Source organism: Vespa crabro, chromosome 2 (assembly GCF_910589235.1).
Source record: "Vespa crabro chromosome 2, iyVesCrab1.2, whole genome shotgun sequence".
NCBI lineage: Eukaryota > Metazoa > Arthropoda > Insecta > Hymenoptera > Vespidae > Vespa > Vespa crabro.
The window spans coordinates 10,100,376-10,120,755 of NC_060956.1; the positions used below are offsets into that span (position 1 = coordinate 10,100,376).

Sequence of the window (20,380 nt, forward strand, 5' to 3'; positions counted from 1 at the left end):
CAATAGTAGTGTAACGTACATACGACGAAAGAATGAAAGACCTTCTTGACTCGTCGAATAAAGCAATGGCTACTACTATTATGTATCACAGACAGAGCAACAATTTGACGCGTTTATGAAACCTAATAGATCGCAGTAAAATAATTAGGTTACGTTGGAAATGATTATAAAGTTAAAGATGATCATTCAAAAGATCGTTATCCTATATGTTTATTTATTTAAATATTTTTTAAATTTCAAATATTTATGTATAGGTATTATGCATCATACTTTATTATAATACCTTATACATTATAAAAACAAATATTCGATGAATTTTATCTTATCATTTCAATTTTCTTTCTTCGATCTTTGTTTATCAATTTTCGCCTTCGTTCCTTTGTTAAAGAAGCAAATCAGTCGATAAATGATATAGAAAACGAATAGAAAGAAACAGACCAAAAAGAAAATAACATCTAGAAGATTACGCTGATACCAAGGCTGTTCCACTGCGTCGCTGCGAATATATGCTAAACCATTTCCTCTTCCGACATATTCGATCCACCATATAGCTGTCTCCAATGGACTCGCTGGTCGATCTCTGAAAGCCTTTGAAAGCTTTTTCATATTATCCCTATACCTGAAATCAAACCAGAATATAGATGATTAACATTTCATTAATCCTAAACATTAATACATATTTAATCGATAAAATCATGAATAAACAAAATAATAAAAATTTTATTCGACGAGGCTGATTTTTTTTTATTACGTAGTTTTTATAATTAATTTGCACATGTATTTGCAACTAATAAATTTCCTTAGTTTATAGGATACTTAACAAAATTTGATAACGTTGAAATTAATTCTGCGTATAAACGAAAAATAAATAGACAGAGTCAGAGAAAGAGAGAGAGAGAGAGAGAGAGAGAGAGAGAAAGAGAAATACAAAACATTTGATGTCCAGAAAATCGATGCTTAAACATTCTACGTGTTTTCTTTCTTTCTCCTTTTTTCTCTCTTTCTAATTTTAAGTCTTTCTATCGACCATTTTCTACACGACTCATGTTTGTTGCCTAACCACTACGAGTACTTTTACTATTGCTCCGTAAAACTCCTTTCACAACGATGAAACTAGTGGACGCAACCAAATAGTGGCACTTCGTTTCACGTAGATCCGTTCATGAATGTTACATTCGCGAACACGCGAGGTATTGGTGTTACAACGACATCGTACCTTGCTTGAGTGTCATGCGAGTACAATGACGTTTAAAAAAAAATGTAAGAAGAAAAAGAAAAGATACGGGAATGTTATGTTCTATGAAAGTTATGTTTATTAAAGCATCAATATAAGTATACATAAGAAAAGAATAAAATTGATATATGAGAAAAAGAATATGCAATATCAAAAATTAAATACGATACATAAATTGAATATACGATACACAGATTGTACGAATATGCAAAATAAATAAGATAAAAAATAAAATGAAAACAAATAAATATTTAGATTCATATCTATATAATGTCACTTTGTCATTTTGTTACATAACTCGCAATGTCACTTTGTCACTTCGTGAAATAAGCCACGATATCACTTTGTATAAAATTTATGTATTTATTTATATGTCATAATTTCACCATGCATAAAGTTTGTACAAAGAACAACGTGTAATCCTTTTTAATAGAATAAAATATTCATATATCATTCATCCAATTTCTCTCGCAAAGAAAACTTTATTTCGTGATTAAACACATAGTTTACTCTTCAGGATCAAAGTACCGGCATGGAATATCTCAAACAAGTCCAAACATCGTCTCTCGTATGTACGATGAGTAGCACTGAAGGAAAAGTGGTGATCTCGAGTGAGAGTATTAACGAATAGAGGGAGAAATGCAATAGGAGTTATAGAATAAAAGGAGAGAAACATCTCTCTCTCTCTCTCTCTCTCTCTCTCTCTCACACACAAACATAGACACGAACACACACCAAGCTCGTTCACTCGGACGAATCGGGACACACAATTTACCAATCGGTACTCTCCATTATTCGTGTTTACAGCTGCAGCCCGCGAATCAACCTGGTAGCCGTTATTTGCTTCGGTCAAATTCAGTCGCAGCCCTGCGGCGGTTTTGAATTAACCATCAATTTTAAGCGCGTCGGACACCCCGTACGTTGCACCCCGTTTACTACCCTCAACCCTCGACGATCCCTCGCCACGGAGATATCGATGTTTTCATGTTATCGAACGAAGCTATAGGCCGATAGAATTAATTCGTTACTCTCGTGATTGTCTTTCTCTCTCTCTCTCTCTCTCTCTCTCTCTCTCTCCTCTCTCTTTCTTTTCTCTTTTCTTTTTTCTCTTTCAAGCTACATATAGATAGAGAGAATCAGGTTTACATATTCTTTCTTATTAAGCTTACTCTTTAAATGCGATATTCAACTTTTTAGACTCTTGAAAAAACTATCTAAGAGGATAGACCGAGCATATTTAATAATTTACTTGAGATTCCTTTTCAAAATAGCTAATCAACTTGAAAATCAACCTCGTTAACTTCACCGCGATAATGGAGATGTTTAAGATAAGGGTTCCACAGGTACGGAATTAAATATGATATGTACTTTAGTTCTCTTTCGTGACCCGTTCGTCTGTTTCTAGTTGGAAATTCCCACGAAAGTATTACCATGATGATCGTTTGATTCATTAGAGATAACGTCTGATAATGTTATCGTGCTTACGTGACTCGTCTACATAGATTAATAATTTTTGTAATCGAAATTATTGATTCCTCGACATCATAAGAAACTTTTTACTTTCTCTTATCAATATCGATAATATAGTATTGAAAAAGGATCGACTCGATTGAATGATCGTTACATTTTTAGAATCGTATCGATTTATTCAAAAAAAGAAGAAAGAGAAAAATTATAAATAATTATAATTATTATCATTATTATTATTAACATTATCTATATGATTATTATTGTTAAGAATTATTGCAACTGGAACAGGCCCAATTATCCATTTCCATTGTCTAAAAATCACGTTTAGTCTCTTTTTTCGAATTTCTCTTTTTTTAGATTTTTCATTTTTCTTTTGCTCCCTCTTTCCAGAAATCCTCGCAAACTCATTTCAACTACCAAGCTCGCAACACAAAAAATGCAATAAACGAACACGTACAAGAAATACAACAAGTTACATGTAATTATACAAACAAATTTCAGGAAAACTTATTACTTTTGGGAATCGACTTGTCTGTTCGTAATAGAAAAAAAAAAAAAAAAAAAAAACCTGGATCAGGAGAGAAATACGAACAAATAACTTGGATTTCGCTTTTATGTCGCGTACGGTAACTACTACTACTACTACTTTTACTACTACTATTACTATTACTATTATTACTACCACGATGACAACAGGAGAAGAGAAAACTCGGGTGTACTGAAAAAGTAATAGCGGTCGCTCGCACTCGCCTGAAGCATCAAGTTTTTGAAAAGTTATATAGGCCGGTAAAGCTCGCATTCTTTTTTTGCTCCCGTGCACTTTTATGACAATTTTCGAAACGCGGATTTGTATTAAATGCAACCCAATTACTGTTGCGGCATTATATATATATATATATATATATATATATATATATATATATATATATATATATATATATATATATATATATACATACATATGACTGCAATAGAGTTAAATGATATTTAAGAAGTGTTAAAGCTAACCAATAATAGATGTTTAATTGACTGAAAAATGAAGTTTTATATCGATAAATCAGTCTACTTCCTTTCTTCGAAAATAGAAAAAGGGGAAACTCGAAAGAATCAGATAAATTTTTCACATATGTATAGGAAAATATGAGAGAGAGAGAGAGAGAGAGAGAGAGAGAGAGAGAGAGAGAGAGAGAGAGGAAGAGAACGACTAACATACTATTTGTCTTCAAACAAAACTGAGAGAAACGCCGTTAAGGTTATCAGGAAAACTATCTAGAGGTATTATTATAGGAACACATCGTGGTAATAGTCGAACGTCGAACGTAATGGTTCCGATTATCTCGACTTCTCTCTCTCTTTCTCTCTGTCTATCTGTCTGTCTGTCTGTCTGTCTGTCTGTCTCTCTCTCTCTCTCTCTCCCTCTCTTTCTCTATTTTCCTATCCCTTCTTCAAAAAGAGAAAGAAGAGAAGATGATTCATCGGAAATAAATTTGGTAGATAAGAGAAGAACGTGACATGAAAGAGGTTCGAGAGAGAACTGACCGATCTTCGTTGCTCGACGTAATTGGACGAGCTAACGTAGAAGAAGAGAACGTTCTATTGGCTAGTTTCTTCCTTTTTCTTATTTTTCTTTTTTTCAACATGAAAGAGAAAAGGGAGAAAGAGGGTTTACACGTTGCCAGGATAGTTCGAAGGAAGTAACGTTATCGGAAGTTGTCTGAATTATTTAGTCACGAAAGTCTGAAGGCAGATGTCGCGAAAGTTACGGTAGAAACCATTTCTAGTCCCATTTCGGAGGCCGGATCGTATCTCCAGGGGATCATAATTCCCACGATATCTTGGATCGTTGTCGCTCGGCTCGAGCTTTCTCTGTCTCTATCTCTCTCTGGCACGTTACAAACTTACTTTCCCCAACTTCCGACTTGTAACGTTATTACCGAGCCGCTGGAACCCTTACCATCTCCCTTTCCGACCATTCTACACTCCTTATTCTTATTCTGTGATTCGACACCACGACCGATTCATTCCACTCTCGTGTCTCTTATTCCTCTCTCTCTCTCTCTCTTTCTCTCTCCCTCTCTCGAATTAAAATAACATAATGTACCTATCGTATTAGTGTCAGTGATAATGGTAAATTCCTATAAATCTATCTTAATCTTATTTTATTTTAAGGAACTTTAAATCGGAATGTAAAAAATGTGTTATTTGATTTCTATTGTTAAATTTCATTTTAGAATTAAAGAAACTTGACAAAGATCGATTGTAAACCATTTTAAACCTGACACATATCCTTTTCTATACTTATGCATCGTAAAGAGTTATCGATGGGTAAGAAAAATGATATGTTACTTTAAAATCGACCGACCGACCATTTTTGATTACATGTCACGAAATTTCAAATAGACCGAAAAGAACTAATTATATTCCAATATGAATTTATTACAAATAGTTACTAATCAATACTATTGCGATTATATCAATTCAATTTTTTCATCGATTTTTCTAAATCCAATGAATGAATGCAGCAGCAAATTCGAAAAACGAAGTTAGATTTACTTCGAAGTATACGATTACCTTTCTGAGTCCACTATAATTCAAGAGACTTCTTTGCAACAAAAATAATAATCATTTCGATCTATCCTTTGAATTAAATTATCGAATTGAATGCGACGATTATTACGCTCGAGGGAAACATAATTCGCACGATATCTCCGCTCGTCGCTCTGCCAACAGTCCTGCTCTACGTTATAAACTTTGAGACTTGTAACGTTATCATAGAGATGCGACGAGACCTCTCTCTCTCTCTCTCTCTCTCTCTCTCTCTCTCTCTCTCTCTCTCTCTCTCTCTCTTTTTAGTTGCCTCTGATAACTGATATATGCCATAACTCGTGCACGCTACTCACGTGTTTTCAACGAAAAACTTGACATAAAACACATACACACACACATTCACATGTAACGGTAAATTTCAGCTGGCGCGATCGTTTAAACCTAAAATTCTGACGAGCTTTTCATCGAATATATTTCTCCTCTCGAACGATCCTGTCCTGTTTTATATTTGAAATTTTACCGTTTCGAAAAAGGAAACACTTTGACAATCGAAGTATTCGTATCGAAATAGATGTTACTAAATAATATGATTCTAAAGTTCGAAGAGCAAATCAAGTGCGAAAGCACGATTTTAACGGTCCGTCAATTGTTCAAAACTGGTCATCAAGCTAAATGAATTACTTTTCATATTTCATAATGATAAATGGAATAAATTTCTACATACGCATGTATTTATATATACATACACACACACACACATACATCTATATACATGTATGTATATACGTATACGAATTTAACGAACTGTTTTACGGCGACAGTAAAATTTTCTCTTCGCTCGTTGAAAATAATTATTAACATCAAAATTTTATTATATTTCGAAATTTGCACCATTCTTAAATTAAAGACCCTTTAACTTTCAACAAAACAAGTAGATTCGAATTTTTAACTTTACATTCCTGAGTAATAGATATTTCACTCACTGAACAAAGCTACCGAATCAATGAAGCGGCGAATTAAATAAAAAAAAAAATTAAAAAATAGAATAAAAGAATAAAAAAAATAAAATGAAGAAAAACAATGTTACTTCGATATAGAAAGAATCGGATTGCGAGATATCTCGTGTCATCTATAAGTAATATACGTATAAACGATAAGCTATGTGTGATCGAAAAATCGTACTCGATCGATACTCGATTTCTATAATTCTTCATCATTCTCATCGAAACAACGAACTCGTTGATCGGGATTCTAGAAAAGAAAGGAACGATCTCGTTAAAATTATTCGTTACGTATATACACATATATACACACATATACGTATATGCGATTTATGAGTTTTTTAAATTCGTCTTGTCTATGGAATAATCGTTGCGATGTTACGCGTTGATCATTTAGCAAACTAGTAACGGAATAATCTCTTACACCCTCGAGGCTTCTGCTAATTGGATCGAAAATGGAAAAATGTTTTACTTCTATATATCCTTAGATATAATATAGAACTATACCAGGTGTTTCAACTAACTCAAGCACTTGAAATGTTTCTGTTATAATGATATAAAAAAAAAAATATGTCGAAGAAAGAAATCGTTCAATTCGAATAAAAAAGATTATTCAAATTAACATAAAATTTTAGTCAAAATCATTTTTCTCGAAATATTAAGACTAATGATGTTCCTTTAAATGGATCAACATATTTTTATTACTGTAGTATCGTCGTTTATAAAAAAAAAAAAAAAAAAAAAAAAAACCAAACGAAATTCAAGATGTGAATTTATTGATCTTCGGATGAACTTTGAATGACAAAATCTAAAATTTAAACATTTCAAGGCAAAACATTTATTTTAAAAAGTGTTCAAAATAATTCTATCAAGTTTGATACATTTTTAAAGATATTTCAAGTCTTCGAGTTAGGTGAAACATCCTATATATATGACATTTATAACACATGAAACACAAATAATGTACAAAGAACCTCGATTATAAATGCATGAAAGAATAAACATAACCGTGTAGACAATAGATCATGTCCTTCGCTCGTTCCTTTTTCTCACTAACATACAGATGCGTTCCATAGGAATCTATTTCCACCCAAAGAATCTATTTCTTTAAAAACAACGTTTGACTTCTGGCTTAAAAAAGCCTTATTAAACGATCTCTATTATTAAGTATTAATTCGTAACACGTGACTGAACTAGCAATAAAGAGCTCGCATAATAATCCTAGAGATTATTAAATTGATTTCTACGGCAATTCAACCGCGAACCAAATCATTAACCGGTTGGATGATAAGGTACGTAATAATGAAGATGAATAATAATAGCTTTAACCGGCTAGTCGAAGCGTCTAATAACTTCGAATGCAGTTTGATTCGAAGTAAGAAAGAGTAAGAGAGAGAAAGAGAGAAAGAGAGAGAGAGAGAGAGAGAGAAAAGAAAGAGAGAGACATACATATATATGCATATAGATTATATAAAAAGGAAAGAAGACGGAGAAAGTAAGAAGGGGAAAAGAAGCCGAAGATTTAATCCGAGATTAATGAAATGCAGCCGATGGGTGCAGCGAGAGGAAACGAAGAAAAGATAAAAGTAAAAGAAATGGCTGAGCGAGCTTCTGAGAACGGGAGAAGCAGAAGATAGGAAAAGGAAACGGAGAGAAGAGTGCGACGAAGTTAAGGAGCCGCGACGGATTTACACCGTCTATGTTCTTTTGAAATCTTTCCAGCGGCAGCCTAGTGATGCACAGAGAAACGTACGTCCATGACAGAAAAAGAGAGAGAGAGGGAGAGAGAGAAAGAAAGAGAGAGAAGGAGAAAGAAAAGTGAAAAAAAGAAAGAAAGAAAGAGAGACGGAGTAAGTAAAATGTACGAAGAAGGTGGAAAAAAGGGAGATAAAGAGAGAAAGAGAGAACGAGTACGACGAAATGGCCCTCGGGCCCCGAGCTCCGATCCAATTAGATTTTTAATAAAAGTTTACCCATCCCGCCGTTCTCTATCCTGGCTCGGTCTATTCCGCGAGTCACGTACCGGTCCGCGTCCCTACGGGCTGAGAAAAAGATTAACCGGTTCCCAGGGAAACCAGCCTTTTGACACCGACCTCTCGCATGGACCTTCGTCGGTGTCGGATTAAGAACTTCTCAGGCCAAGTGTTACCACCACTACCATTTCGACCATCACTACTACTACCGTCTTACTCACTTCAACGATTTCCAACCACGAATCCAGAAAACTATTGTCGAATGATGATACTCGTAATACTTACTGGACCAGGGTATATTCCCAGAGCGATTTTCAAAATTAATCAGAGAGAAATTCTTCCAAAATATTTTCCAAAGGCATTTTTCTCACGTCTAAGATAATAAAAATATAATTAAAAGAAACTACGATAGAATTTTATGATCCCACTTATATTTTCTTTTTTAAGAAATCTAATTGTTTTCGTTTTTAACAAAAAGAGATAGATTAAGTACTTACATACGTCTTGGGTCAAATCGTCAATTTTATCGCCATTATTACTATCAATCGTTGTATTTATTCATCGACGTTTATTTTTCAACGATTTTTAATCACAGATCTAAGAAATTATTATCGAACGATGATACTCTTGATACTGGACCAAAGTATAATCCCTTTTTTCTATGAGTGATTTTCAATATCAATCAAAGAAAACATTTTTTTTAATATAATTTTATAAACCTTTTTTCACGCCGATAATAAAAAGATAACTATGAGTGTCATGTAAACTTGATAAAAGATCTGGTTCGGATGATGGGAATCATGCGATGAAAAAAAGTTAGAACAAAAAATAGAATATTTGGTTACAACTACAGTTTTATTATACTCGATGTCGTCAATTTTTGTTCTCAACAAACGCGCTGTTCTATGAATTAGGGCTGCAAAAGATACTATTTTTTATTACAACTAGAGATTGAGTTTATACCAACTAAAAACCGGATTAAAAAATCGTTATTATAATATAACGTAGTTTTGATTGTTTTTCAGTTAAACCGAGATAAGTTAATTACCTCTATTAACCCTTTCGTTACTACGGGCGACTACAGTCACTTTCCATCTAATTGTTTTCTTTTTCAAGAAAAAGAGATAGATTAGATACTTAAATACGTCTCGGGTCAAATATTATCGTCAATTTTATCGCCATCATTACTATCAATCGTTATACTAATTCATCAACGTTTATTTTTCAACAATTTCTTACTACAGATCTAAGAAATTATCACTGAACAATGATACTTGTAATATTGATAAAGTTATCGAATTGAAGTATATTTTCTTTCTCTCTGCATTTTCGATTTTTAATATTAATCAAAGAAGACATTTTTTCAAAATCTTTTTCCATAATACGTTTCTCACGACGAAGATAATAAAAAAGATAACTGAAAGAAAATAAACAAGAATTTTATGATCTCACTTATGTTTTCTAAATTCTAATTTTTTTTCTCTCTTCCACCTTGTAGGGAAAAAATGAAGTAAAATATTGTAAACGATTTTAAGCGAGAAAACGAACGTATATTGTTATAAACGTTTGAAGATTATCATGCAATCTTGTTGTTTGTACGGCTACCGGGTAAAACTTCGTGCAGTGTTAATTTTCCATAAACGTATAACGTCGAGTATGCGAGAAAATGAGAAAGGGAGAGGGAAAAGGGGGACTAGATGATGGTAGAGAAAAATAACCGTTTATTATGCATTATTACGAGCAATATAGTCCGAGGCGCGAACGAACGAACGAGCACGTGGCTTTCATAAAAGGTACTTTCCCGGTGTTCTTCGTGTGGTGTATAAACGCTTGATTTAGATTGCACCGACAATGTGCACGCAGTACTTTAATCGTAATACTTCGTTCTATTTCTCTCCCTCCCTCTCTCTCTCTCTTTCTATCTCTATCTCTCTATTTTTCTCTCTCTCTCTCTCTCTCTCTCTCTCTCTCACTCTCTCATTACTATTTATTCTTAGTGATAAAATAAAATGATGGTTCCACGCTATCGTCTTCTTATGTTCAATTTTTCACAATTTTTGTGTTTTCCCTTTCTGTTTTAGTACCTATGTATATCTATTTAACTAAATTATATATAATATTTCTCTTTACTTTTCTCTCTAATTATTACTTATTTCTGCTGTTGAAACAAAATTGTGATTCACCTCTTTATCACCGTTTTCATGTTTAAGATTTTTCATAACTTTTTAGCACTTATATATACATTTATATACATAAATTAATTAAGTGCATATGCATTTGCGAAAAAATTGTAATTCATATAATCCACTTTATTCGTAAATATATAACCCACCTTGAATTATTTATCTTTTACCTGTAACATTTTTTCCAACTGCAACCAAGAAAAAAGATACGGCTTATTACAGTTGTGTGAATTACCAGACAATATTTCAAAATATATCGCGAGATAATTATTCTTTAGCATTATAACATTTTTTATTCTGAATAACGAACTACGAGAAATCAATTCCTGTAAAAAAAATCGTAAGATTCCCCTTAATGATACATCAATGACTTTGAAATCTCGTAACAAATGACCTTGATAAAAAATTCTTCTTATAATCAAACGTGCCGTTTAAAGCAGAGCACCATTTTTTTGAGCATATTTTCATACAACCAAAAATTGCGAAGCTATTTTAAAAGATCACCCTGTACGATTTAATTGTATGAATTAATTATACTTAATAATAATATTACTTTAATTCGCTAAAATATACTCACATTGTTATAAAATATATTTTCCTGTTTCTTAATAAACTTCGTTCTCGAAAATTAAATTTGTCGCATTTGCCAAGAACCCGAAAATGGAAATATACATTTACGGTCGTTGCCATTACAAGGACGAAAAATTGAAGAGGAAAGAGTAAGATAACGACAGAGATAGAGAGAAAGAGAGACAGAGAGAAAGAAAGAGAGAATGAGATAAGAAGAAGAAGAAGAAGAAGAGGAAGAGTATTGGAGAATCCAATACGCCTCCATCGAGGCGATCTTTCATGCGAATCTGTTGTGGTCGTCGCAAGAAGATCTGCATTTAGAATCTTAAAGGGCTCCGCCGTAGACCGAACGAATCTTTATGGTCGATTTGTTCTTGGAGACGGCCGGTCTACGCTTCTCCAAATAAGTATTTCGAGTTCGAGAATGGGCGGGATCCTTGGCAACGGCTGCCGATGCATATAGATCGGCTACCCTGTCCCTGACACCAATTCTAAATTATCGCATACCATAAAGGCAGGAAGACATAAAATCTACGTACACAGAAGCGATTGGGACACACCGGGTGTCCGAACAATCGTCGATCGTTCTCCTTCGAGACGAAAGAGATTTTTTGAGAATTCTTTTACGCTCCGTTGGAAAAGACATTTTTTTCTTTCCTTTTTTTCCCTTCCTATTTGTTTGCTTTCCTTAAGTTTCATTAAATCCGAACGAGTTCTGCTAATACTTCTAGATTTCCAATAAAGTAGTTCGTAAAATCCCTATAATCACAGATTGATAAAATGGTTCTATTAAATAATTATCCCAAAAAGGAATTAATAAAGTGTAAAAAATACCACTAAATGATAGGAAAATTTCTTTAATGATTGATAACGAGGCACTGATTCTTTTCGATACCAGACAACAACCGATATGAATCCGATAACAAACTGCCGTATCGGTTATCGATCTTGGCAAGTATCGTATCCAAGATAGTGGGAAGTATAGGTAATCGATAAACTCGTTGCCAACTGTGTGTAAGATACAATGTAACTATCAAACATCACAACCAAAGAGTATTTGATATTGGATGACATTTAATTGTATTATTTATGGACTTACTTCCAAGGTATTACTATCAAAATTAATAAGATTATTGATTTTATATCGTCTAAATGTACTTTTCTCACTTTCTCCCTCTCCCACACACACACACACACACACACACACATACGTTATGCATATATTACATGTATGTATTATATATTACATTCTCTTTATGTTGGCTCATATACCTACATACATAGATATATATTCACATAGAAAACCGATCTAGTTCCCAGAAGATTTCTCTCTTCTAGACGGTCACGGTGGTTTGGAAGATCCAATCGCTTTTCAACGCTATACGTCTTTGTAACTCGATAAGTCGCCCGAGTAATGCTAGAGAGAGAGAGAGAGAGAGAGAGAGAGAGAGAGAGAGAGAGAGAGAGAGAGAGAGAGAGAAGTAAGAGAGAGTGAAGCAAAGTAGGAAGAAAATTTCGTCGTCCAGTGAGGACGAAAGTAGAACTCCCAAGATTCTCAAGGATACGGCAGAGCGATATCGAAATTCGAAAATCTCACTCTCCCTCAAAGATATTTGAACGTAAACTTCTTTCGAGTTCAGGTGGCGCTACAATTTGGAGAAACGTTTCAACGAAGAAAGGTCTCCTCGAAATTTTTCTCCTTAAATTATGAAACTCGTGAAGGGATTCATAAACACGAACTATACTATTACATAATTTAAACTGAAAATTGTTGAAATTTGATTGATATTTCCTCTATATCAGATTTGCTTTTCCAATTATTTATATAAATTACAATCGTGAAAATTCGTAACGAGACACGTACGAAGACTTTTTTTATTCGAATAAATGAAAAGTTCGAAAAAATAAAAATATAAAATATATAATAATTAATCTATTATAAATTTAATAATTTTTTTATTTTAATTGAATTTATTGAAATTAATTAATTACCAAACGAAGGCTTACATAATCAGTTAAATTATAGACTGGAGAATTTATTTTTCTTTAAACATTAATAAAAAGTTAAATATTTTCTAAACAAATTTTCGAGAATTAACGTTTGTCGTGTAATCAACTAAAATCTTCTCAAACCCGTAAATATACGAAGATGTTGCAAAATTTTTTGTACGAACATATAATATAACCATGCGTTCTGGTAATATCCAAAGTTAGAGAAAATATTTTCACATTGAAAAAATCTGAAGGTTCAGTAAAAAGGAGGAGGAATGTACGACAAAGGTTTCAGAGATATAACCGAACGAGATAAAAATCCTGATATCTTATCCTTCCCAGGAAATTTCAGTGAATCTCTTCGGGAACACGTGGTGTGACGATTTAAAATGGAGGAACTTTTTCTCGTAACGTAAAAGAAGTTTTCATGTTCAATTCTTTAGGATCACCATTGAAAAAGGAACCTCTTTATGGATTTTTCGAATCCACGTTACTGAACAAACAATCAATTCGCGCTCACTTTCTATCGTTAAGTTTCACTATCTCGTATTAAATTGTACAAATGATTATAGTCCTCTTAAACTCCAGTAAACTATCCTTTGAAATACTTCAACCACTGTCCTATAGAAATTAACGAGATTTAATTTTTCCTTTACATTCTAAATAATTAAATAAATAGAAATTATCAACTGTAGAAAGAATTATTAAAATATGAGATAATATAATCTTATACTGTTTAGAAATACGAGACAAATTCAGCTTCGTCTCTCAATTCTGCATACAATGGAATTTTATAAATTCGTTGTTTTTAATAATAATCATTAAAAAAAAATACAAATTCTATCATGTGTTTTAATAGAGAAAATAATCGATTTTATAACAAAAACCATCAATAAAAGATTTTATACAGGTCAGCCTATAACTATATCAAAAAATTTGGCCTCGATAATTCCACGTTATAGTATAAATATCCCAATAAATTTCAATTCCATTTTAAACCAACACTATGCGCTTTTACGCGAATAAAGAGAAGGCGACTCCGTATGTGAAAAGTTTTTATTTTGTGTCTGCGTCCGTGTGCATATGTATATATGTGTGTGTGTTCCCAAAAACGAGCTCGACGAATATCACAAAAATACGTTCAGTGCTCCTGTTCTCTCTTTCTATTTCGCAGGTCACCGTGGCGGATATGTTTCAGGATAGCTATATGCAATCCTATGTGTTTTATTTGTTATCATAACGCGAGGTCGGCAATTAACGTATCATTACGTATACATATTTTGGACGGTTACACAGCCGAATATGAGATAAGTGGAACAAGAATGAAATGTAAACGAAATGCATATGGAAAGTAACTAAACTTTCTGAACATAGACGCTATTTTTCATTATTGTTGACCATTTTTATTGCCATACCTTTATTTTTCTTTTTCGTATTAATTTGCTCGAAATTTCACGAAAAGATTTATATGTCTTGAAACAGAGTACGCCAAAACTCTGTCGAGCAAAAACGAACTCATATATTAATTCAAATGTCGCTCATCACTTTGTTTTTCATATTTAAAAGTCTTCATGTTATTTATACTTTTATTCATACGCATGTTTGAGTCTTATAAACATATAATTTACATTTATTTCTAATATTAATTATACATTTTAATAGCTATTGTAAAAACTGAAAACTAGTTCAATGTCATTTGTCAATGTCATTGATAAAAACATTAAATAATTCCTAAGTTATGAGTTATCCTGTTCCATGATTTCTCTGATATATCTGCCACAGTAAAAAAAAAATATATATAAAAAATATATCAAAGATCTAATAAAAAGAACGATTTGAACGATTTCTTTTTTCCCATTTTTATCCGATATTAATGCTCATGAATTCTATATGTAAACTTATGTATGTATACGTTTTAATAGCTATTGGATATTTATCGGAATAACATTAATCTTTGTTAACATATAAATAAGGGATAAAATAAGTCGAAAAAGGATAAAATTAAATAACTAAGGCTTACTCTTATACATAAGTATATACAATGTCACTGACGACGTTCACCTTTCTACGATCTGGCTAGAACTTCGTGAAAACATCGAACAATATAAAAGTAAAAGAACAAAAGAAGGAAAATAAAAGCAGTAGTTACGTTATCAAGGGACAATCAACGATAAACATTTGTTTAAATACTTGTATAAAATTCAGAGTGAAACGAGGTTGATAAATATGTTCGATCATTTGCAGATCGATGACAAAACGTTATGACGGCAAGAAAATAGACATCATAATGATGTTCAATATAATACAAATAGCGTATCCGAGACTCGATTTGTGCTATCGCAATTTTCAAAGAAGAGCACCGAGAGGAAGACTCGTTATATCGCGAAGACGATCAACGATTCTTGAGAGAAAAAAAAAGAGATAGAAAAAAGAGGTCATCGTCTTCGTCGTCGTTGTCGCCGCTTGCGCGTCGTTACGCGGCAATGCTCTTTTCGCTCTTCTATCGTATTTCTCCCTTTTTTCCACCACCCTCTTTGAACCATTACATCCCTTACGGGCGAGCAGGTGCGTCGAAGCACTCGGAGCTTCCACAGTTCTCGTACTTGTCCCTGCAAAAGGGTGTCGTCTCGACCTTCCTATTCCACCCACATACTGTCCCTACCCTTTCCTTTCGTATCAGACAAGAAATAAGAGTCCCAAGCACATTTTGCCTCTCGAATAAATCTGATTGGTTGAGAGAGAGAGAGAGGGGGGAGGGAAGAATGTAAGAAGAACAAAGATACTCCAATGTTACGTCCATGAACGGGAAGGGTAGAAACGTTCACTTGTGAAACTGGTACTCTGTAAAAGGGTTACAAAAGAGAGAGAGAGAGAGATAAAGATATATGTATACAGAGGAACAGATGGGGGGAAAGAGATAAAGAGAGAGAGAGAGAGAGAGAGAGAGAGAGAGCAAGGATGAGAACAACAGGGCAATAAAGAAGACAAGGCTCACCTCGTCTGCCACGAAGTAGAGAGAGAGGAGGATGAACGTGAGAACGCAGAAGAGTAAGAGATAGAGAAAGAGAGTGAAAGAGACAGAGAGGGAGAGAGAGAGAATGCTCTGTGTCGAGCTAACTCGGCGACGAAGCCGCACTACGTTATCCCTCGAGCGTAACCGAAGAAGAAGAGCAGAAGCGAGGGCGTGTCTCGTACCTCCTTACAAACTGTCGAAACTTTGAATATGTCTCTCTCTCTCTCTCTCTCTTTCATTATCTTATGTCTCATCTCGTTATTTCTTTTTATTTTTTACGTGGTAGCTTTCTTATAAATAAATGTTAACTATTAAGGCAGATTTCTATATCAGCTTAAAAGAGAGAACCATTATTTTCCATTTCGTTTTAAGATCCTAGTATGCCTTCATGGAACGGTGGAAATTTAACCGGGAAAATGTTTCTTTAAAGGTGGAGTAATATAAACGTATCGGGATTAATTTTATGAAGATACGTGCCGTCGCGTTTTAACGGTTGGTGTTAAGCTACTACGAGACCTACGTGATTCGAAAATCAAAACTATGTCACTCGTTAAAAGGGATAGAAGTAGAAATAGAAGAGAAAAGGGAAAAAGAAATAATCGTCTTTTACATCCTCGGAAACTCGAACTTTTCGCAAAGCGAACGAAAAAAAACATCAGGAACATCTGTTCAACATAAAATGAGGAATATGTTACGCTCGTGGGCAACGAATCGTTGAAATTTAACTTCCAATTTGAAAACAAATTCTATATTCATGATACCATATCGTTATCAAGTTTTATGTTATATAAATAACTAAAATCGATTTATAACAAATGAGCGAAGCAAATTAGTTGAATAGAATAATATCGTAATTATGAACAACGAAACCATTTATGGTGAAATTTACACGAAGCTTGAAAGGAGGTTATTACTTTGACATTTTCATCATGCACATTATGGCTTCGCATAGGAAAACTACTAATTATAAAACTTATAGCTAATACATGAGGCTATATCCTGGCAAATGGGGTAAGACTAATTATATAAAAAACTTTTTAATTACATTATATATCTATGTATATATTTATCTCAGCTTCAAACTCTCGATCTGTAAAATATACCTTTACTATTACAATATATCCTGAAATCGATTAAAAAGAATTACGAAAGACGAAACACAGATCTCTGAAACAAAGCGATCATTATATCACCACAAATAAAATCGAAATAACATTCCTTTTTATTCTATCGTGAAACAATAATGATACCAAGGGATTACAAATAATCGATTTAATGGTCCATAGGAAATCCTCCCAAAGAGGATTGTGAAGAGCAAAAGGGTCCCAGGTTTGATTTTAATCTCTTAAAAACGACATTAGCTGAAATTATTTCTACTAGAGGCGTTCGCGATCGAGCGCAAAAGTCTGTTCCGTGCAAAGCATTAAGAGAATGACCGCAATAAAATCGCATGGTGGGCTTGTGGTGGATGGGAGGATGTTTAAACGCGAACCACATCGCTAGCTAGAATGAGGAAAAAGAAAACTCGAAAGTTGGCTTGCGAGCGCAATCGCGTTCGGAGATCTTGTGAAAGAGAATCGAACGATCTTCTCTTTCTCTTTCTCTCTGTCTCTCTGTCTCTCTGTCTCTCTGTCTCTCTCTCTCTCTCTCTCTCTCTTTCTCTCTATCTATCTATCTATCTATCTATCTCTTCTCTGCCATCCTATTCGCAGTAAGGACGTAGAGAATCGACTAGCATAAGATGCACGAGTACTGGCACGGTTCACGACTCTCGTGCGATAGGTCGTAAACCGTGTTCGACCATATTACTTTAAAACCATTTCCGGATGGTGGTGGCTGTATTTATCATTTATCGATACGAAGAGAATCCACGCCAAAGTGTTCTGCCTTATACGTTGATGACCCTGCCATTATTGGGCAATTTCTATTGCACGAAGAACGTTAACTGTTACTACTATTCTGCAAACTCGTAAGTGTACTTACAATTCTCTTCGTGAACGATAACGAAAAAACTTTTTCCTTTTGATTTAACAATAAGTACTTACATAAGCCAATAAGTTTTCAATACTGTTGAAATAAAATTTAATAAATAATATTATATATTCGTATGGGATAAGAATGATTAGAAACTAAATTAAATAACGATGAGTTGTTATAATCTTATTAGAAAGATTTTAGAAAGTTTACAAAAATAAGAATCTTTTAGTGATCTTTACTTTTATACTTTCATTATTATAAAATTCGATTATGTTTTCAATATAAAGAAAAATAATAATTGTAAGTATATCGACAAATAATGAAAAATAATGTATTTATTTTTGAAAAATTATCTTATATATAAGATTCATCAAATTTGTAGTTTAATAACTCAATAACGACTTATCTAAAATATATGTATAGATAGTGTTGGAAAATCAATTCCCTGCTGTATCGCAAATTCAGAATCCAAATTACAACATCGTAATAAAATAGCTTTAGAATTGTATATGTAGCTATAATTTTAACGTGTTATAAATAATTAACACAAGTCATTGATATTTTAATGAGAGTTTTATTTATTTTATTAAATGACGTTTGACCGACGTTAAAATTATTTGCTTTGTAATGCCATATACGATTTCAGTGAAATATCCATTTAAACCGAATGAATGAGTTTGAAGTGAAGTTAGATCGTGTCATAAATTGGGCGATGAGCCACCATTTTTGTTTATTCTATTTCGCATGATCTGTTGGTGAGTATGTGTCAGGTCAATCAATTTTTTAATTGTCAACTACTCACTTTGGTATATGTTATCTTAAAAGTTTATCGTTTTTAATAATTTCGATTTAATGTAAATTATGTATAAACTTGAATTTCAATTATTTAATTTCTATGTAATACAAATAAGACTTTTTTTAACTTATAACTTCAACATTTTTCGATCTCTAGAAAACAATATGACAAAGAATTAAAAATTAACTAGAGAATTGAAATATGCATATTAAAACGAACGTATTTTTCTATTTAAAGAGCGTTTCACATTAGTTCTCAGTAGTTAATATTCTATCTTACTGTTATACAAATTATAATTAACTCTTCTTGCAGTAAAAACCTTCAATCTGTTTTTTATTTTTAAATTTTAAACTAAAAATTATTTCGTTAAGACTATAATATTAATGTTTAATTTATCTAAACTGATATTTAGGGATACCTCGAATCACTAATATTGCAATTCGCCTGAATACCGAAATTTCGAATTATCGATTGACATTACATCAGATAGATGATATGGTTAACAGCATCATTTAGGCTTCTGTTTGAATCTGTTATTTACACCATAAAATAGTACATTTATTAAGAATTAGTACTATAAGAATTAGTACTATAAATATACTTGATAAAAAAAAGAATAAAAAATATATATTTATATTTATCGATAAATGCATCGATATGATTAAATTCAATTGTTTTTTGTCTGGAAGCACACGAAGTCCGAACAAATTATGGGATATATCTAATACTGGATATATACCAAATAATAATACCTGAGATACACCAAATTTGAAACTTAATAACTCAACAATGACTTATCCAAAATACATGTGTAGGTAGTGTTTCGAAAACACTTTGATGTCTAGCTAAAAGAATAAATAATAAAGTATATAGAATGTTATTTAATAATGTAAATGTGAATTTCACAAGATTCTCCAAGGTCATTCCAATAATTATTGTTCCTCTTAACATCGTTCGAAACATTTGATTACATTTTTAATATCTAGGAAATTTATCGCGTATATATATTTAATTCGATCATATATTTCATATATATCACTATATATTTAATAAAGTGGTTTGACGTTTAATCGTAATATTTTTTGCGAATCCATTTTATATTAGCTATACTAGGATAGTATATAATATATATTGTTTTACGATGAATTTGATAAATTTTCTTTTTGTATGTTTGTGAAATTCTATTATTACCTAGAAATTTACAAAATTATTCAGTATTCCATCAAATCATCGACCGAATAACCAATCTAACCGAATATTAAAAATGTATATTGATTAGGCCGGCAAAATGTAATATTTGAAGCATCCCTTGTGGTATTGAATTTATTTATTCAATTATACTCAAATACTGTATACTCAATTCTGTATAACTTTTAGGGAAGTTTCTATATTATTTTGTTAAGCATAACAGTTTTATTTTAAAACCAAACATAACAATTTACTTTTAAAATAATAAAACTAAACATTATTTTGATATTTATTGTTCAACTTTTTTATTCTCCTATAAAAGGAACAAATTTGTGATCGTAATTGGATTTTGTTCCTCTTTTGTTTTTCTTTTTTTTATAAAAAAATATCCAATTTTTATTTGAAATATAAAGTTTTAAATACTTTTTCTTTATTC

At 32.5% G+C, this 20,380-nt stretch overlaps 1 protein-coding gene across 1 annotated transcript in view; it reads right to left on the bottom strand.

Moving 5' to 3' along the window:
* Window positions 1–250: 250 nt before the first annotated feature.
* Window positions 251–20,380, bottom strand: part of LOC124422089 (UDP-glycosyltransferase UGT5-like) — a 42,532-nt gene continuing 22,402 nt past the window's right edge. The window contains exon 3 of the mRNA XM_046958049.1: window positions 251–619. Within this exon, the coding sequence (XP_046814005.1) occupies window positions 331–619 (289 nt within the window). The 3' untranslated portion in view covers window positions 251–330. The remainder of the gene's footprint in view (window positions 620–20,380) is intronic.